Below are 21,560 nucleotides of genomic sequence, written 5' to 3'. Positions count from 1 at the left end.
TTAATGACTTGAAAACATTAAAGTGAGTTAAAGCTGAAAAATCTGGTGTTTTTTCATAGATAGCATCAGTAGAAGCAACTTGGTTTTAATGTCTGGTTTTCATCGTGTTACTTTTCTTTTTAGTAGAAAGGAAATGGCTTCCACGAGGGTTGTACATGTTTGAAAGAGTTAGTAGTTTAGAGGCTATAAAGGGTAAGTTGACCCAAATGTAAAAAAAAATGTTGATAACAAAGTGATTGAGCCTTAGAAAAGATCTTTACTTGAGATTTGCCCTTTTACATTGCGGTTCTGCCACAGCACTGTGACCAAGCTCTGCTGTCTTCACGCCATACGTCTACGGATGATACAATGACAGGTGGTCGGCAACTCCATACTAGCTAGTAGGTGGCCCTTAAGTTTAACACTACGTCTATAATTTACAATCAGTTTCTAATGAAAGTCCATGTATTATATTTTGTAGTGAATAAGAACACAGGGATTATTTTCAGACAAAGACACAAGATGTTTTTTACTGACACACATATGCTTCATTTTTCACTCCTAACCTCATACTGTGATTTTTTAATGATGTGCAAAGGACAACACCAGCCTGAGGCCTGTTAAGCCACTAAAGCTGCAAAGGTTGTGTCACGATCAAATGGCTACCAAAAGTTGATTGACCTTATGACATTTTTTAACTGTTTAGCATCAGTAGCAACAATTTGTGCTCATTCACATCATGAGGGTCCCCAAGCCTTCAGTTACGAGTGGCATCCCTGCAGCTCTTTGATCAGCTGAGCACAACCGACCATAATTGAAATATGCAGATCGTTTCTCTTTCTTTCTTTTTTAAAAAGACATGTCCCCTTGTTGAAAGCTGTGCTCTCTAAAGGGCCATGTCCCAAACACTGGGCCGTCGAAAAAAATCATTTATGGTTGGCTTTCCAGCTGAACTGTCATGGCTAAAAGGAAATGAAGAGGTTGGGAGGAGGGATGCGGGGAGTAGAGAGGACATTTGGGGGTTGAGATGGGGGTGCTTCAAGGGGGCTATGGAAGGGAGGGGGGATCTTCCCTTTTGATCTTTTTAGGGCAGCAAAGAGGGAGGGGGCTCTGCCTGAGCTGGCAAACACATTTAGCTGGTAATTGTTCAGATCAGTCTGACAATCAGTCTTGGAAATGCATGGACAAACAAAAGTTTACAGCTCCAATTGGAAAAGTCAACAGGTCTCGCATAAGGCCCGTACATAAACAATGAAACTGTCGAGCTGGAGCTTCACTTTGATCAGTTGTTTGCGTTTCAATTATCCAGCCTGCTTGGACTGGTGGCTTTGTGAACGCAGCTGAATGGAGGCTTGGATTTAATAGGCTGCTTGTCATTTTTGATAGAGAATACATTTACCTTACTGCATCTGCCCTCATACATCTAAACATCTATCTATAACTATGCTTACTTCCTCCAATCCATAGTTGAATCTAATATTAACTTGTTTTATTATCTTTTTTAATTTTTCAGTCTTTTTTGTTTTCTACTCATATGTTTTGTCAATTAAAGTAATGTCATGCAATTGTAAATCCTTTGGCACAATCCACATTCCCATGTCGAAATTGGAAACATTTATACTTGTTCTTGTTTCAGGTTTTTGCACACTGTGACCATGATATCTCTGGCCTGAAGAAAATGCAGCATGTGGAAGTTGTATGTGTGTGCATTGTATGATTTTCAAAGCAATAAAAAGTAATGTAGTATTCTGTTGTTACCAAAAAGAAGATTCATCCCTACAAGATGCTTAAGCTGCTAAACAACATAACCAGCAAACCCTACACACAACTTATCTTTAACATTGTACACACACTATGTAAGTGTATACAAGAATAAGTTGTACAGTAAAACAGTCAATGCCACGTGCATCAAAGGCATAAAAACAACCAAACAATTAACTAACTAATAGAAAACAACAGAGAAAGTCTGTTTTTTCTTCTATTTAGAAATTCAATCCCTTCTGAGTGATGTTCCAACTTATCACTCTGTTTTTAAATGTAATATTTAGTTTTTTATCTGTATGTCTGTAGCTTGAATTCCCATCTTGGAAATTAAAAGAAGAAGAAAAACTTTTTTTAGGGTTCAGAGTCCAATATTTTTAATTTTAAAATATTAATGTTGCTCTTGCAGTCGGTCATATTTAGTAAGAAAAAAATGTAACGAAAAAAAAAAAAGAATCAAATCACTCAAATTGCATTTATGAAGTTAAGAAACCAATAATTCAAGTGATCTGCGCTAACAGCATTAAGCCATGAAATGTCAGAAAGGAACTGGTCAGAGCTCATTTCTGTCAAATAAAGATCCAGAAAACATCAATTCAGGCAGAAATCTTCAAAGTAAAATCTGTTTTCAATTTAAGGATTGTTCTAATATTTTTACATTAAGTATTAACAGAGTTTTAATTTATCACTTAACAACTACTTTTTTTTCTAATTTAAATTATTACAGCCTGTCTTTGCTTCCATGGTGGTCCTTCAAAGAGAACCTCTTTTTTTCTGATTTCTCAAAGCTCGAGAATAAATAATTTAGAGGCAGGCCAATAAAACATGGTTAAATATTTGAAACTAGTGTGTGGAGCCTAGTGTCCCATGACACCATTTTCCACCAAATATTACCTGTAAACACAAATCAAATCTGTTCCTGAAGCACCAGATACCTTCTTGTTAAGACTTGTTAATTTTAAAATCCAAGACAAAGTATATATGTAGTAATTTATAAATAACTTTTTTCATAAAGGGAAAGAACAATTGTATCTGAAAAAAAAAAAAGTGAACCTGATAAACTGGCAAATAATGTCTTTCAGATTACTGTTATGATGACACTTTAACCATCTACAGAGCAGGGAAGTCAGCCGAGCCAACAAAGACCGTTTGCTCCCTGGGAAAATCCTTATCTGACTGAATGTTTTAGAGCATATACAAGTGGCTGGAGGTTGTAAGTACTTTTGATGGGGGCAGCTTCTGTGTCAGTTTGTGGCATTCAAGGCTGCTTAGGGAGGCAGGGTCGCGTTCTCTGGTCACCCCGGCTATTCTAGGGCCTCCACAGGGGGTTCGAGGCAGGGGTTAAATTGCTCCCTAAGCAAATGAAGAAGGTAGCTGTGTTTGTTTATCCGGGGTTAAAGATGATGGTTGCGGCTCAATAAAATGGATGAAAGCGACGTTACCCCCGTTTTTTTGCACTGGAATTGCTCTACATTTGCATGGCAGCACTGGCAGCATAGAAGGTGTGATTTTTCCCACAGGCCAGCTCTTCTCTGAGGTTCACTCTAACTTTACAGACAGAGGCAGTGGTGGGGGCTGTAACAGAGAGGACAGGCTGGGGCCGTAATTTAATCAATTTACAAAAAGTCTCTTGGTCCTCCAGAGGGTTCACAAATCTTGGCTTTGGGTCTAACAAAAAAAAACATTGAGTCACCAGCAAAAACCACATTATTTCTTTCTATTAGGTTAAACCTTTGAGTTGTCTTCAAGAATGGGCTTAATTGATTGATCTGGTGTCTTCTTAGGGATGTCCTAAAGAAGACATGGGATGTCCTCTGTTAATCCAATGTGGAAGGAGTTAAGCAGATTAATGTCAAGTATTGTCAAGACCATTTAATTCAACACTCTGGTTTAGACAACCTTTCATAGAGCAGGGTTAACTAGGGAAGGAACTCTCCTTTAAAGCTTTTCAGCAGAGACAAAATGCAGGATTACAATTTTTTCATCAAGTCAATTGTCATTTTATTAAAATGTGATTAAGTTTGCTATCTTGACAACAAATGAGCTATTAAGATTAGCATTCCACGTAGAAGTTGGAAAGTTTTTCATTTTTATATTAAAAGATACCAGAACTGAGATTCACTGTTAGAAAGTCGCTTAAGAATGTACAGTACAGGACGAAATCAGCAAAGAGATAAGAGGTACTGCTTTGTCCACAGGGGTCACCAAAATCAACACAAACTGAAAGTTCCTCACAGGAGCTTTAAGTCATAGTACATAGTTCATAACATAGTAAATGGGGCAACACTGCGGGGCAGAAGGTTTTGATGCAATCACAGCAGAAATGCTGCATTACTGAAAGCTCTATTAGTGTCTCTCCAAAATATACCACCGATGTTGTTGTTTATTTCTCACAATATTTTGCTGCAGCAAAACATTTTCTGATTATATTAAATCAAATATATGATACTTTTGGTGATTTTGCAGGTCACCATTTATGATTAGCTGTCAGAGCAGGAAGTAATAAATCCAAGGGTTTAAGGAGATCAGAAAAGTGTCCTGTCACAGACGCAGACATGTTTGCCTTTTCATCATTACCACGATCCCACCATGACATTAATCAAGTTGCCTGACTAGAATAATTCCCTAACCATAATCTAATGTTTTTTGGTAATCCTAATGCTACTTTGACCATAGTTTATTTGCCAGGTCTTAGCTGCCCAGTTAAGATCAAAAGTTTCCACATTTTGGTAGAACTATGCATTACAGCTCAGTAATTACATGTTTATAGTGGGATAGTATTTTGGTGATGAATATAGCACTATAAACATAATGTGACCCATTAAAAAAATTAAAAACATAGATGGTAATAAGGAAACACATTTCAGGATTGAAACAACGCAAAGGTATTAAGTAGTATTATAATACTGATAATAATATTAAAGCTGATGATGAGAGTTGAATTTGGTTGTCAGGGATGACCATGAGAAGTCATATGAGTGGCAGTATCTATTGCAAAGGATGCATTGTGGTCAACCCAAGGTTCAACTGGTGTTCACTATCCAGTTCATACTGTAGTTGTCAGTGGGTCAACTGGCAGAGCATCCATGTTCTGTCAAAAGGACGTTCTTCTTCCACAGGCTGATGGTCAGTCCAAAGTCTCTGCACTTCTCCTGGAGTTGTTAAGATAATCTACAGTTGACTTTTTCCATGTGGATGCTGCAACTTGACTCAGGATAAATGTGTTTGCTCAGCCCTTGCAGGAACACAGAATTTGCAAATGGTGCTGAGGAGGTAGATGCCCTGTAGTTGTTAAAGTTGTTTCTCCCAACCTTGTTCTTGTAGATCTCGATGGTCTTGACGTTTCTTGTATCCCATGGTAGAGTTTATTTTTGTTAACACCGACAAAAGACCTCATGATGTGAACATAGGGTGGTCTTGAAGTTCTGGACAAGATCCAAAGGGATATCATCGCTGCCTGGTGCTTTTTTGGTCAAGCTGTCTAAGGCCTTGTTTAGCTCCTCTAGGCTGAATTTGGTAATGCCAATGTACAAACCCTTGATGTTGCCTGATAAGACAGCTGCCCTGAGGACTTCCCTGAGCAGAAGTCACTGGCACAATATCTGGCACTTTGCTGGAGTTTGTTCCTTGCGGGTCTCTCCAGCATTGCTTGTGCTGAGGCTTGGTCTGGAAGTATAGGTTGGTGATGCATGCACGGCGATATACAAAGAACTCCAGCAGTAGCTGCTGTCCTAGGTAAGATGGGCATGAGTCATGGTCTGTGCCAACTCTTGCAACAAAGCTGCATGGAGGGCAACTTGCTACTATTTACTTTAATGCCCCCAAAGGTGGCTGTGAGGTTGACATAGGACTCATTCTATGCCCCTGGGGTGGAGGACAGTGTGGATCTGTACGCACTGGTAAAATAAAAGGAGCCTTCTCTTGTGCTAATGCAAAGAGTCAGAAGGCATGCTGAGTTGTTCCTGTTTGGTTCAACCTGAAATGTTTTTGGAGAGGCATGTATTTCATTGCTGGATGTTCCAACATTAAGGCTTCAGAGATGATGTTGTCTGTTGTTTCCTCTTGCCATCTTTCTTTGTATGTTCATTGAATGTCACCTGACTCCAGATGCCCTCGATGAAAAAGCCAGACCATGGCAGCATCTTACTGATGGGGGGCTGCGGGGCTTGGGATGGGCAAATGCTCTTCAATAAGACACCCCTGATGGCATGCTCTAACCCATGAAGCCATACATGAAAACCAGTAGCTACTACCACCCACAATGTTTCAATGCCATACTGTATGTGAAGAACAATTGCAGTTTGGCAGTGGCCACATTACAAAATCTGCCATAATAAAGTTGAAGACAAAGACAAACTGCCTTAGGGACTCTGACTCTTGATTACCTCAGGGTTTACTCCTAACACCTTCCCCGCAAGTTGGTATCGCCACCAGACAGTGAAGATCTGACATAGGAGCTTCCCTCTCCTAGATGAGCAGCCTTCTCAGGCTGTTAAGTCCCACCTACAGGCTCTTCTCTGTTCCGTTCTGATGTGCTCCCTTTGCCTTGTCTCAACAGGCTTAGCACAAGCCACTTGGGCTATTTGCTTATTGCTCGGTCAGCGGTTGACAGGCACCATTGGTCGTCAAAACAGTGAGTGGCCTACTCAGTTAATCTCTGGGGCCCACTGCTACTCCAAGATGCCTTATATTAATCTATTAAGGAGGCCAACCAGCTAATTGGCATGCAGCACAGCTAAGCTAATGCACTACTGCACTTTATGTTTCAAACATTTTGGAACAGGAAGGTAAGGTATGAATTGCAGCATTATAATATGGTTATAAAAATTCTTAGAATTTGAAGAGAAAGCTGCAGTGCTAAAAAACTACCAATACAACCAATGTTGTTGTTTATTTGTTTGTACAAAGAATTTTGATAGTAGACCATTCTGTTGTGAACACATTAACCTATATAACATGTGACCTTATTATTAGCTTATTAATCACTAGTCTATAATCATTAGTCATCAATATGCCCAATTATAGCTCAGCCAAATACATTTTATTGTTAGTAGTTTGCTGTATTTTATTATATATATTACCAAACAGTGTTGCAATTTTTAATTGTGTTTCCTTTATATGAATTTATTGCATACATTAACTGTTTACCCAAAATATACCTATTGTTAATACCAAGCTATTACCTGGTTATTATGTTTCTAATAACATGTTATTACTTTGTAATTACCACTTTACTATAAAACTTGCCCAGCATATAAATCATAGTGCATCGTATCAACATATCGGAGGTGGATGACACTAATGGGACAAATAAGTGGCCCATATACTGGCAAATCAATATACTGATCTAACGCTGACATACCAGTGACACACACACACAGACACACACACAAACCAGTGTCTGCTAGGACTGTCCAATCTGATTAAACAACAGGGTGTTAAAAGGCGGAAGATGAAAGAATAACAGTGGAGATACTGAGAGTTACACAACCTGAAGGAAGCTAAAGCCTAAAAACAAACACAGTGGTATCATCCCCACAACAGCAAAGCGCTCTGACACTGACATGCTGCTATCTTCTGAAGAGGAAGGGGGGGTCTTCATGACTTCAAATGACCTTGTTATCCCTGTTGGGATCAGACTAAGAATACCCTCCCTGTTAGCTTTCCCTGGTCAGGTTTCATGCGGGGAGAAACCAAAGACCACAGAGTTTCCTTTCGGTTCAGTTCAGTTCTAGTGAACTGGTTCTAGGTGCAGGTGTAAAGACTTCAATGCCAACACTTCCTTGAATTAGCCGGCATCTCAATTTCATTATGTACATTTTAATCATCAATTGTTCACTCCATTTGGACATCACTACCACATTAGGACATACATTATAGAAATTGATTTAATTCTAAGACTTGTGTGAAATGGACAACGAATGCACGAAATGTAGCAGCTACAAGCAAAGTTGTTTTTCTAAACCCTGTCCAGATATTATGTTTGGATACTTCCACTTTGTTTCCCTTTATTTCTGCCGTGATTCTATTTACCTGGTATATCTGTTGTGGCCAGGTGGTGTTTCTGTTCTGGGTTCAGAGAGTTGGTTTGGCTTAGTCTTGTGAAGACCTTAACTACTAGCATACCACTAGAGTAGTGCTTTGGTCCTCTACAGCTTCTGAGCACAGGGAGACAGTGATGGATTGCTGACCACATACAGCTAACTAACAAACAAGGTGACAGTATGTAAACACTAAATTAATTATCTGTGGTGTAGATTGCAGCTCTGTCAGAATTGCTGAATGCCTACTGAATGTAGTTTAGCTAAGGCTAGCAAGATTTGCATTACCAACAGCTGACCCGCTATCGGCTTGTAGACTCCACAGATCTCTGTGAATTCAGTTTTAGATTGAGTTAGATGTAGTTCTACATGGTGTCTAGATTAACCACATCTGCGACCTGCACTTTTCGGTACTTTAGGTAGATTTGCTCTACAAGCTGAGTAATAGGAAGCAGTACATGTCTAAACTTGTAATTATCAAGGTGATAACTATATATTAATTTATGCAGAATAGTTACGTATTCATGTTTAGTTTCTTTACTTACGTTGTTTACCAGGGTAAAAGCACAGCTGCTTTTAAGCAATACAGGAGCTACATAGTGGGACTTTCTCTTGTCCCACAACAACAACAACAGTGAGCAATTACTGCAGCTGGAAATTGTGCGGCTAAGTAACCAGGTTTGTTACCATCATGCTTGTGCATAGACTGCAAACAGTGCTCAACAGCCATTTTTAGCTTCAACTTCTTTAAAAGGACATTCAGTTTTATATTGAAGAAGAGTATCCTGAAAACTACTCGACAACTAGCAAAGCAAGTACTAAGGTTTAAGGAGCCCAGCAGAAACAAATGTTGTGCATATATAAATACATATTTTTCCATAGAATCATTAGCGTACAATATTAGGTATTAAAAGAAAATGTATGCCTATGAGTCATTAGTCATTTGTGCATATTAATAAACATTAAACATATGTGTTAACCATGTAAGAGTTTATGTCCCTTTATATCCGATGTTTAATGATGTGTTGGGATGTGCACCCAAATTTAAATTTGCAAGCATAAAATAAATAATTTCTTTGCACAGACTTGTGTTTCATTTCCTTCCCAACATCTTGCAGGCTGGTCCAGGTGCAAACAGAGCAACACTAAACTAGAGGACAAGGCAGCTATGTGTCTTTGTAATGTTTTACAGATGGGTCCGAAACAAGCATGTACCAAACAAGAGTTTAATATCAGTATTTTAATGTACATTTATTACACATTTTAAATAAATATTCCATCCTTAAAATTATTTTACACATCCTCAAATAAAAATATAGTTATATATATTTATATATATATAAAAACAGACATTCAGGGGGCAACAAGAACACAAGAGGGTGAGGGGTAGTTTGTGTCAGGGGGTTCCTTACACTTCAATGCATTTTGTACACATTAACATTACAGTCAGAACAGGAAACCTGTGATTATTAATTGTAGCTGCCACATTGTTCCATCAGACGCTATTAAAGCTCTGTTTGCTTCAACTGTGAGAGAAGTAACAGAATGATCCCAGTCAGGATGCAGCATCTAGCAGAAGCTTTCACACTGCAGTGTTACCACCATATGCAACGTTTACTGACACCCGGTGCGCTCCAACACAGTGTGTGACAGTTTGTGTCCCTAAACGCAGCGTTCCCTGGCAGTGCGGTCAATCAGGGCCCTTCAAGTCTCCTTGAGCAGCAGGCGAGAGTCCAAAAATGACTCTACTGGTCAAAATGAAAAAAACAAAACACAAAGCACTCTACCAAGATGTCCTCGATAAGTCAGACAACAAGTTATGTGCATCTAAGAACAAACTTTCCTCTTTGTTTTTTACACAGGTCAGTACTAAGTCTGGAGTACAAAAATAGATTTCTCATGTTTTATCATCTATGTACAGCTTTTTGAGAAAAATAGAAAACAAACTACACATTAAGATATAATAATGCTCAGTATAAAAATGTCTCTAGAGGTTTCTTTTGGAGAGGAGTGTGTAAACTGTTGGTAATTCAGTCAGTCTCTCAGTTTCTCCTCTTTCTATCTGTCTTTTTTACATTCCTCCTCAGCGCTCTGAAGAGTATCGTGTACGTTTAGTCCTTTGACTGAAGGGGTAGTGGATGAAGTCGAAAGGGCGATGGTGGCTCGAGTGGGTGGGCTGCTGCCCCTTCGGCAGCCTCTTCATGAAATGAACTTCGCGTTGGTGCTGGCGTGTCCGCGAGCCTTTACGTGGTCGCCCTCGGCGTGTGAAGGCCATGTACCAGCTCTCGTAGCGGGCGTTCCTCAGGGCTGTGTAGTTGTTCTCCAGAACAATCTCAGTGAAGATACAATCACGGCCCTGTCCGTTTTTCTGCAGAAACACAAACACACAGAAAACTGTCAGTGGGGATGTTCAGAGAAGACTCCTTGATGAAGATTTACAGATGGGAAATATCAGATGTATAAAGGCTTCCCTGTGCAGCCTGTCCCCTGCATGCACACACACTCACACAGCCCTCCCCTCATACATGCAGCATATGCTACAGTCATTACAGATCAGAGAGAGGGGGATGACAGTAAGCGATGACTCTTCTCCCCCTTCAAAAAACATCCAGCAGCCCTTGTGGGTCAGTAGCTGCGGGACGGATCCTCCTGCCATAAAGCCTTAATCAGCCCCCGAGTATCACTTTCACTCCTTGTTTGATCTGTTGCATTTATGGAGGCTAAAATTAACCAACCAGGTCTGAATTGAACACCAATCGATAGATCCTTAAATACATCTCGGCAGTCCTCTGCTGCGCTCGGTTAGAGCCCTTTTAGACTAGGCTCTAACTTTAAACAAAGTGCAGCTCAAAGATGAGACTGTAAATAAAAAGGTGGATGAAGTATGACCTCCGAATGGGGATATCATTAAATAAAAATCATCATACAATTTCCTTCTGTGACAAGACGTACAGTAAGGTCAGCTGACGCAGTATTAACTGGCATGGACACACAGTGCTAACCTACTGTAACAAGCTCCGACCTTTTTGGACAAAATAGTGTGTTAAAAATAGTCATGATACACCCATGTGCTTACATACACCCAAAAGACACACTCTCTGTTCATTCTTTCTCTCTTCAACACACACACGCACACACACACACACACTGAGGCCAGGGCAGGCTGTGACTGGGCCGGTAGCTCAGGGCAGATGGTGTACGAGGCAGGGTGCTGGGTGGGTGAAGGGGAGTGTGTTTGGGGGGGCTGTAGGGAGGATGGCAGCTCTGTTTATTAGCTGACACAGTAAGAGAGGGACACTGAGATAGCCTGAAACACTCACCTACACACTCACATAACACCAACAGCAGCAGCATAACGAAACTCTAACATGGATCCTTATATTAGGACATTAGCCTCAAACACTCTGTACATTAGCTCTGTCTGCTTCCTTAAATAATACCACCAGAAACACACACAATCAAATGTTAAACTAGTGCATGCTAAAGCAAGCTAGGCTACCGCTATAAGTGTCAACAAATCTCAGTAAAACACCCAGACAAATAATGTCAATACTTTCTCACACTGACCTAATCTGTCCGTAGCTCTCAGACCCAATACTGACTTGTTAAACTGACAAATATGAACCTGCATTTTTTAAAAGGTTAGTTAATTTCCGAAAACAGCGAGACAGTTTTTAACAAAAGATACTGAAACAGGAAGAAATAGTGCAACAATCTGCAATTTTCTCTTACAAAACAGAAGTCCACAACACAAACAGTTAGTGCTTCTCTAACTCCTCTGGCTGTGCTGCTACAACCGTTGACATTTTGACCTCTGCTACAATACGCCAGCCAGCCTTTTGCCTCTGTGCCTGCTGTTTAAGGTCAACATTTCCCCTCACCTTGCCGATGAGCTTCCCCCTCTTGTTCATGCAGATGTAGAAGCCCGTCTCTGCTCCCTTGATGCGCACTCGGCTTCCAAACGTGTCCGTTTCCACAATGAGTTTAGCTAAAAACATGAAACAGAAAGAGTTTTGTTAGCAACAACATCTCAGGGCAGCGTGGTTGGTAAAGCTTAATGTGATTTTTTGTGACTGTTCTTAAACATTAAAACTTGAATGAATATGTTAAAGTGCACAACCGTGTGCATGGACATAAAAGCATCAAAAACACGCAGAAATGCTTGATGTCTTAGCAAGCATGCATACTCTCTTTTCTCTCGCTCATGCACACACACACACACACACACACACACACACACACTCATACACAAAAACCTGTGGGACCATTCCTGGGGATTTATGCAAGCTGAGATTCTTGCAAAATGATAAAACCACGTGTCTCTTCTTTGAAAGCTAAAGAGGGGATCCTGGCAGGCCCATCACAAATTCCTTCTCAAATAAATCTGCATTGACCTCACACATAAAGCTCCACATTTATCTCTATTTCCCAAACAGCACTGAAAGAAACAGGAAATGTGGACAGCTCACAGAGCATGACTTCATGAAGCTTTGTGCATTTTGTAATGTTACTTTTCAGCAAGATAAAAAAACGGAACAATCTCGTATCATGTAACTTTAGTACAATGACAGAAAGGAAATATCTCCAGGTCGTTCTCAGTCTGCAGCAAATATAATGTGTCAGCGTGCAGTGATTGAACATTCTGATAGATATTGATGCAGACAGCTATTTTTTAAAGTTAACAGCAGATGATCTTTATGAATTCCTTTCTAATCCACACTGTCACATATGGCCACATGTTGTTTCTAGGTTCACTACTGTGCCATCAACCTACTGACTAAACACGACTTCTGAGTAACACATGAGGTCAGGACCAGCAGTTTGAGCTAAGCTTTAGTGAGGGCAAGATTCTGAGTCAAAGACAGGCGTGGGAGACACACACATGCGTTCCCCCTTTACACTTTCTCTCTCTAAATGTCTTCAGGTGACCTGAATAGCTTGTGCGCTCTTTGTTAATGTGCACAAATGCGTACACAATTACATCCTGCAACAACTTGAGTTACAATACGCCTGTGCAGACAGCAGCAGCAAGCACACTTTAATCAGTAGTTGATGGTGGATGAGTTGATGTTCTGTATGACAGTCAGTTCTAAATACTGTCAATGCAATAAAAAGTAGGCCAAAGGGGCTTCAAAGCTCGACTCGGCCCGTTCGGATCTGAGGCTGGACGGAGTGGGGGGGCTGGAGCTGGGGGTGGAAGGGGGGGAAAGAACTATGCAGGAAATGTTCAGGAGGTAGAAGTAAGATTACTTCTAATGGCTCTTCCAGACCTGCAGGATCTCTGGAGGATCACCTCCAGCACCATCTACAATCCACTGGACAGTTTCCCCTCCAAAAGTACAGAGTGGGATTACAAATGGTGCACAGAATGACCAATCTCCAGTAGTCAGCTGTTTGGACAAGGGCTAAAGGCCTTCAGAAAATGCTGATGATGGGGGTTTCACTTTTTCAGTAAATTGTAGTAATCTGAGCGGAAGATCTTTGAATGAGCGGATGAATGGGCCTTCATTCAACACATTCTTCTAATATGCTGTTTGCATTAGGAATACCTTATCTCATTCTCCTCCACCATTAACTCCTATTTATAAAATATATAAATCATTTAAATGTATTATGTGACTTTAAAGGTAACTGATTTTTGCTGTTTTATTTTACACTTGGATATTTGACTCTTTAAAGGGCTGAGGCCCTTGGCTGCTGCAGCCGCTATTTTACAAGTTTAATGACATCAGACTGTTGGCCTAAAATGCTGAAAATAACAAGAAAAAAAGAAGAAATACATTTACATACATTACATTTTTAGGGATTAAAATAGCGATAAAAATTGTAAATTAGATGTTATTTAAAAATTAATCTAATTTAATCAAATCCGGAAAACTTGTAATTCCAATCGCAGACCGGACAGAGAAGGACCATGGATGAAAGGCTATTCTTCAGTTCCGGCGGCGTTAATGAAAAATAACATTAAATTAGATAAATCAGAAATGTCAAGGAATGACTTTAAGACGTTATTGTGATGAAACATAAATCACACTGTTCCACTATCCACTAATATCTAGAGGGTTCTGGCGGGTATTTAAAGAGTGATTTTATAGTGTTGGGTACCACAGATGTTGTGCCTTAACAGGGCTTCTCTTACCGTGCACATCTCCATCGTCGGCCATGGCGTTGATCTTCTTGTTGGGCAGGACCTGCACGTGCTTGCCGCTGGTCCGACTGTACAGCTGGTAGATCCGGATCAACCTGCGGCTCACGCGGTCCGTCACTTTGCTCTGCTCGCTTACATGCTGCGTGAAATTAGGCGGGGACTGATTGGTTACCTGTCAGAAATTAGATGTCATCACAATCATCATTATGTGTACATTGTCCTATTTACTTATGTCTTTATTTTTTACTGACATTAAACTGAGCAACGGGGAGAAAGAAATAAGACTGAGTACTGAGAATGAAGCCAATTGTGTTTTCCGGTTACTGTAGGAAATGGTTTAAGCACTTAAACACAGTGGGAAAAGATATCCTCACGCAACAACAGCTTGTTGTTGTTTTTTCCCAGAGTGACAAGTGTAACAAGTTCCAGGGGAGCTGCTGCCAAATGAAATTAACAGCTTCCAAAAAAGACGCACGGCGTGATTACAGGTTGTGCGCACAAGAGAATGTGCGCCACAGCGCGCAGAGGGAAAAAAACACTTTACGAACGAGAGAGATGTTCCACTTGTCATTGTTCGTGATGTGAAGTAACAGAACATTTATTTTTACTTTATATTAAGCCTCGTTTTTATTTCTCTTTTACTGCAAACTCTCTATCCGCCACGTTCGCTGTGATGGAATGACTGATGCTAACGGGAACGTTGGCCCTGCTTACTCTGAACCCCACGACATTTTTCACAAGACTCGCAAGCATTTCCCTCTGCCCCGTCTGTGCCCGCGCGCCCTGTGCCAGGGCCGGTGTGTTCATCAGCAACCTGCCAGCAGGCCGCGCGCCCCGCTGCCCGGCGCACCGTGGGAGCTATCCGATATTGTTGTATGTTATGATGATCCCTCACCTTTCCCCCTCGCACTGTTATTACGCCATGTACTACAAATTTGACTGCCCTCTGTTCTGGACATTTCGAATCTATACTCATTATTTTAGCAGGGGATAAAAAATAATAATAACATTCTAAAACATTAAAATGAAAATAAATGAAGGCAGTGACTCACCTGAGCATAGTAGCAAAATGCAAGTAAGTGTAGGAACCTGCAAAGAAGAAGGAAAAAAACATGCGTTAAGTTTAATCGGAGCTGCGTAAAGGAGAACCAACGGTGCGTAAAGAGTGGAAGTGAGGAAGGAAAAACACTTACAGATAGCTGCGTCTGGAGGGGATGAATCGCATGTTGGATGTAGGTTAAAAAAAGCTCTTCCAGGTAATTCAGAGAGGTGATCTCGTTAGAAATCAAATATTCAAGTCCAAAGATTTCACCGAAATCCACAGAAAGGTCAGAGGTGCTGACAGAGAGGATCATGCATGCACATCCACATTCTCCATCAAATCAATGTCCATCACGGGAATGCTCCAGCTCAGTTAATAAAGCCGAAAACAGTGACTAATGATAATTTGTTGTTCTTTTAAAGACAGTCTGTTTCTGTCAGAAAGCTATGCAGAGTCTAAGTGCACTTGCAGAAGCGGATCTGTGCGTTAAAGTTTTGGGGGAAGCGCTGCAGGGTTTGTTCTTCTATTTTTCGTCCGCGCTGTCAGACTATTCCTCCTGGTTTGTAATCCCTGTGTTGCTCTGCGGCCTTCAGGTGTGTGATCCCTTTGCAGAGAGACTGGGCTGGCTCGGGCTCCTCAGTGCTCTCACAGTGACTCGATGCTGCTGCTCCGCTCGAATGTGTCAGGACTGCAGACAGGACGCTCCTTCACTCCTCTCTCTGCTCCCATCCCACACCGCTCCCGTGTCAAGCCTCTCGCTCGGCGCTAACACACCCCCGGTTAAAATGGCAGGCTGATCTGCTAAGTACAAGCCCCCTTTTTCTGTAGAACAAAAGCGGACAGCCCCAGCCCCACTCCCCCCTCCCTCCCCCTTGATTTAAAACATCTCTTTACCTGAGGAGCGGTCCACACTGGGTAGGGGGAGAAAGGGGGCGAGGAGGAGCCTGGGCTGCCCGCGCTGCCACCAAAAGTCTGTGAAGAAAAACACTAAAATACAAAGTCACCGCGTCTGATAATGATGATACACACATCTGAGTGCTTGTTATTTGTTGATGAAACCTGATGACACCCCCCCCCCCCCCGACCCTCCTGCTCATCCCTCCTCTCCTCTCATGTCCATTTATTCTCCGTTCTTCCAGTTTTGGGGACGCACTGAGTGAAGCAGGAGCTCAGCTTTGTGTATTGACAGAGCAAAGTGTGAGACATATTAAAAGGATTACAGGCGATTAGCGTTTTTAAAACACCCCCTCCCTTCATTTGATAAAGACGGTGTCTTCTCGTCTTAAAGGGTGAACTCATCTGCAGCGACAAACAGGCTTTCACAGACTTCTTCATTCATTTCTATGAACTTCTGCAAAGCAGAGCTGCTGCAGAGGACAGACTGAAACATGAAGTCATTAAGAAGAACACGGCGCGTTCACACCTCACAGCCCGGCGAAGGACATTAATTAGTCCCATGCATATTTTGATATAAGTGATGCTTCACATTAATTATCTGCAAACCGCACCCTGTTATTATTACATCTCACTCGATCGACCATTATCAGTTAGACTTTATTGATTGATCTGGCCATTAATTAGACAGCTCAGTATCGGCCACGACAGGCACACAGAAACTCAGCGCAGTCTGATGAGTAAACATAACTCAAAGTGTCATTACATTAGCTGGAATGGCTTGAAATGGCCCATTGAGATGTCTGTTTGTAGTGTAAAAGTCGGTCATTCTGCAGACCGCTCAAGGACCGGGAGGGTGCACGTGAGAAGATCCAGAGCAAAACAAAACGTTGAGTTTTTATTCGAGTTTTATGAAGACTTTAGGGCTGAGAAATTATGAGTATATGATTTAAAACATATTGAAACCATATCCCCTCTGTTAAACTGACACCTCAAACAGCCCACTGCCTCCCTGCACACAGGGGATGGTTTCACTGTCATACAGAGTTTAACCACCAGTGGGCGCTCCAGAGGAAGTGTTCAGGTTTAACCTGAGTCAGTTGCCCCCAGTGTCCTTGATGGTGTAATAATGTGAGAGTATTAAAGTGTGGATCTGTGTGTATCTCAGAGTGGAGGCTCTTCATCTGTTATCTGCTCCACTGACAGGCTCCATGTTGTCACATGGTTTGTTTTTTCATTCCCTCCCTCCCATTAGCATCTACTGCATGTGTGTGATGATACAAGGTTAACTATAAGCCCACAAATGATAAGAGTGGTGTTTGATTAAACACTGTAATGAAAGCTGTGTGTGTGTGTGTGTGTGTGTGTGTGTGTGTGTGTGTGTGTGATGAGCGGCAGGTAGCTGCCACTTTGTACCCTGGCTCAGGGCCTGGCTGCCCTCCCCTTAACCCCAGGAGCTCTGCATCCATCAGCAGCCCTGCGGGGGGCAAACACCCTTCCCCCTCTGCCCCTGCTCTCCCTCTGTCTTCTCTGTACCTCCACTCATGACCAGAGCTCCACTGGTGTGGGGTACAAAGAAAATCATATCTAACATTAATGCTTAAAAACAGCATTTGTTAAGTTTCTCCAGAATTCTCTTCTTGACTGGCACCACGACGTCAGTAAGAACAACGTAGAGCATCAATGCACTCTAAAACTTTCTGCCTCCGCCACAATAATAATGGACGTGAGTGGATTTTAGTTTGTATTGCTCATATTTGTAAAGTGACATTTATAAAAGCAGCAGCATTATCTCTTTCAAGAATCCCCGTCTGTAACCCCCGGGAACTATTTCCACTGGGACAATTTTTTTAACTCAAATTCAATTAAGTAGTTCATGTTGAAGATTCATGTTGCGTTCTATTAAATATCATCCTCCTATCTCCCTATTACTTCCCCTCCTTCAGTTCACTTCCTCTCTCTCGCTCCATTCTTCCTGCTCTGCATTCCAATGTGCAGCCATCTGCCACCTCCTGCCCTCCCTCTGCTCTACCTTCTCCCTCCATCGTTTCCCTCTCACCTCCCTTCAGCTCTTTAAACTGATTTGGAATTGAATTAAAATGATCTAGTCTGTATGATGTGTCATTCCATCATGTCTTTAATCAAACACTTTCTACCTGTTGGCCAAATGGCCTCACATGAGAAGCTCCTTCTGGCTGCATCACATTGCCCACGACATATCTCCCCAACAGCTCTGTATCTCTGCAGCCTCAATGCATATATATATATATATATATAGAGCACACACTCTCAGGCGGTCTTTCCTTGGAAGCATTTAATCCTTCTGAAGGTCAAAAGAACATAGTTTTGCACACCTTGCACTAAAATTGACTCTAGTTGTCAAGAAACAAGTGATGTATAATGCGACAAAATCTGACTCAAGGACCGTGTTGCAGACAATGAGTGATTAAAGGACAAACTGGGCAATATGTCAGTGATGTGTACATTTCTGTAGGTGACTTTGTGTCATTAATAATAATAAGTTGCTGTCTGCTCACTCTGTGGTCCTCCAGTCACTTTCTCAGTCTCTCAGACATGAGGTGTGTGTGCCTTCAACTGTTTATCCATCTGGATAGAGAGAGAGAGAGCGAGAGAGAGAGAGAGAGAGAGAGAGAGAGAGAGAGAGAGCATCAATGAACTTACAGACATTTCCAGTCTCAAATCCATACTAGTGTCTTTGATTGCCCTTCTGGGTTTGACCAGATATACCCTCCTTCACGGAACACGTGCTTGTAATACCCATTCCATATGAGCACTTAACCCAGTGCAGGTTCCTCAGCAGCCCATTCTCCTCGGCTCTGATAGCTGGATCTGTTCCACGCTGACACTGTCAGAGTCGTGTTTGGGGGTGATGCTTTTTCAGAGCTTTCCTATCGTGTGTTCAGCTCTCAGCCTTTTCCCTTCATCTGTAGTAAGTAATAGTCGTGATAAGGTTGCAGGATGTGATGTGTTTAATCAGTGTGATCCGTGTCATGAATCATTCATTCATCCACTCTCCCTGGTTTTGTCCGTATGCTAGCTCTCTTGTCTTGTCAGACCCATCCGACCTGCCCTCCCGTGTCCCTTTCCAATCATTGTCTCCACTAGAGCTGCTACACCCACTTACTCACCTGCTTCTCCTTCAGTCTGACATCAAAGACTCAACCAACAGGGAGAAGTTTTTCCTACTCCCCCTAAAACTGAGACTTTTGTATTCAGCTGACCTGTTTTTCAGGTTTATAACTTTATATTTACACATACTTTACATATTTACTACATGTACTTAAATATAGACCTATCTATACACACAAAAAGTATGTGATATATGTGCAATGTCAGTGTACTTAAAATTACTTACTGTTGTAGGCGGAGCAGGTATAACAGCAGATGCCTGTTTTAGGTGATGTATGGAGGTTTGACACACAGAACAGTCCAGTGCAATTAAGAACCTACAATAAGATTGTTTGAAATTCAGATTCTTTATTGGGCCATTTTTGCCTTTATTGATAGGAAAGCTGGAGATGGACAGGAAATATCGGGAGAAGAGAGTGGAGGACGACATGCAGCCAGGGGCTAAGGACGGGAGTTGAACCTGCGCCTGCTACGTTGGAGACTGTAGCCTCTACACATGGGCTGCCTCTTTACCTACTGAGCTAACCAACATGCCAAAAACCAGGTTCTAAAAAAGGCTGAGGACACTTCTTGAATTGGGATTGTGCCATTTGAGTTCATTACTCTCAAGAAAGTTTGCAGTCATGTCATTAACAGATTTCTATCTGATAAGAAAATCAACTGATAGCCACGCTTTTCACACTGACAGCACTGAGCAGCTCCTTCAGTCATTCAGTGTGATGGAGAGAAACTGCAGGCCCCTCCTTATTGTCGCTGTCAGACTTTACAATCAACACCGCTCCCAGTGGACCACACACACAAGCTGACAATACACCAGAGCATTATCAATCTATACTGTCACCTTAGCTCCGGTTACTGTGACAATAAGGTCATTTCTTATTTTTTGTTTAAATGATTCATTTTGCTCTTTATTGCCAAAGATGAGGACAGCCAGGCGTATGGGTAAAAACATTCAACATTTAGCAACACTTAAACTTTCATTGACTTTTGTCACGTGTTCCAGGTGTGTACATTTCTTTACTATAGTGCTCTCTGGCCTCAAACTGTTGCTGAAGTGTCTGTGATGCTCTTCCCTTATGTGGGTGTCATCTAGTTTCAGGCTGGAGGGTCGAGGACCACCACAGTGACACAAACACACACACACTCGTCTAATTACACACCCAGACCTGCACATTGGCCTCAAATGGAAGCTGCCCTTTAACACACGCACACACACACATGTACACACACACACTCTGACTCTGACCTGGTGGCATGGGGTCATGTTAATGCAGAGGTCAGCTAAGATTTTCTACAGAGAGCCTTGTGTGTTTCATGACTTGAGATGTTATAGTGAGCAGGGGCATGTCCAGGCTTTTTTGACCAGGGTGGCACAACTGGGGCTCTGACTCACGCAGGGGGGGCATGAAGTATGTGTGCATATTAAAGTATCAAGCGTTATCATATTCCTTTGTATAGGTTTTAATTAAAAACAAAACAGCGTGGAAACATACAGTATAAACTCAAAAAGAAGATGAAGAGGTGGCCAATCAGAGGGGCATGCCAGCCCAGCCCCTGGACACGCCCCTGATCTTGAGAGTCAGAGCTTTAAGGAAGCTCCGGCGTTATGCCGCCTTTATACTAAACAGCGCTGCCATATTGCTCTTCCAGTTTGTGATTTGAAACAGCGTTTCGGTGTTCAGCAACCAAAAGAGGTGAGACTTCAAACAAACCGTGTGAGCTTCAAGCACACGCGGTGCTGTTCCGTCCAGCCCGCTCCGCCTTTTACACAGACACTCTTTCGTCTCTGTTGATAACTCCACTGCTGGCTTAGCGGCGAAACGACTTCCCCTGATCATTCTGCCTGTGTACTTTCTATACAGCCAGCAAGGCATAACAAAAACACACAATCCTATAGATAGAGAGATAGATAGATAGATAGATAGTCTGCAGTTAAAGATGTTTAATTTAGTTGTAGACCAGCATTGTGCTGTTTTCATGTGAATATAACACAAAGAACACACTACAAACCTCACAAAGATCTGATTTTTGTAAAGTTTTAACTCAGACATGCAACACAAATGTAATTGATACTGTGTCCCACAATTGAACCTAATACCAGTTACGTCTCTGAATGTACTACAGGGCATTGCCATGTTCTCTGCATTCACTTTAGCCCTCTGGACGTGGCTCGGCTGCTTTTCACATCCTACACTGACACACACACACACACACACACACACACACACACATGCACAGAGGTGAGGCAGTAAAAAATAGCTGGCAACCTGCCGCTGTTGAGAATTAGCCGGGCTAAGTGAACGTCTGAGAACACAGCGATCAGACTGTGGGCACACACACCTACACTCACACACGCATACACCGTCACACACTTACATACATGAGTGTCACATACACAAGTACATGGGAACAAATGAAAAACCCACACGTGTTAACTACTTTGTAATGTGCACTGTACTTTAACTGAACATCTGATCTCCGATTCTCACACAGTGACATGAAGAGAGAAATAATCAACCGTTGCGTCTAAGCACGTTTATCCATA

The 21,560-nt window shown here is 41.8% G+C and overlaps 1 protein-coding gene across 2 annotated transcripts; it reads right to left on the bottom strand.

Moving 5' to 3' along the window:
- Positions 1 to 9,843: 9,843 nt before the first annotated feature.
- On the bottom strand, positions 9,844 to 15,177 carry fgf8a (fibroblast growth factor 8a). 2 transcript variants are annotated; one of them, XM_069658622.1, is made up of 5 exons: positions 15,123 to 15,177; positions 14,982 to 15,018; positions 13,921 to 14,101; positions 11,663 to 11,769; positions 9,844 to 10,149 (listed from the first exon to the last, which is right to left on the bottom strand). In XM_069658622.1, exons 1-5 carry the CDS (start codon positions 15,152 to 15,154, stop codon positions 9,865 to 9,867), a joined length of 642 nt encoding a protein of 213 aa, XP_069514723.1. In that variant the 5' UTR covers positions 15,155 to 15,177; the 3' UTR covers positions 9,844 to 9,864. The 2 variants fall into 2 exon arrangements, with proteins under 2 accessions (XP_069514723.1, XP_069514724.1); XM_069658623.1 differs by having other exon boundaries at positions 13,921 to 14,068.
- Positions 15,178 to 21,560: the final 6,383 nt, after the last annotated feature.

Source organism: Semicossyphus pulcher, unplaced genomic scaffold (genome assembly GCF_022749685.1).
Source record: "Semicossyphus pulcher isolate SPU_LCO1_2020_fin unplaced genomic scaffold, fSemPul1.0.p SCAF_12, whole genome shotgun sequence".
In the NCBI taxonomy this organism is placed as follows: domain Eukaryota; kingdom Metazoa; phylum Chordata; class Actinopteri; order Labriformes; family Labridae; genus Semicossyphus; species Semicossyphus pulcher.
The sequence above is the reverse complement of the archived record's forward strand: the minus strand, read 5'-3'. Positions and strand labels throughout refer to the sequence as shown.

Excerpts from the sequence above, each read along its gene's own strand:
- fgf8a (XM_069658622.1), bottom strand. The coding sequence starts at position 15,154 with ATGCGATTCATCCCCTCCAGACGCAGCTATCT. Across the intron at positions 15,019-15,122 it reads CCCTCCAGACGCAGCTATCT|GTTCCTACACTTACTTGCAT; the intron begins GTAAGTGTTTTT and ends TCTTCTTTGCAG. Across the intron at positions 14,102-14,981 it reads CATTTTGCTACTATGCTCAG|GTAACCAATCAGTCCCCGCC; the intron begins GTGAGTCACTGC and ends AATTTCTGACAG.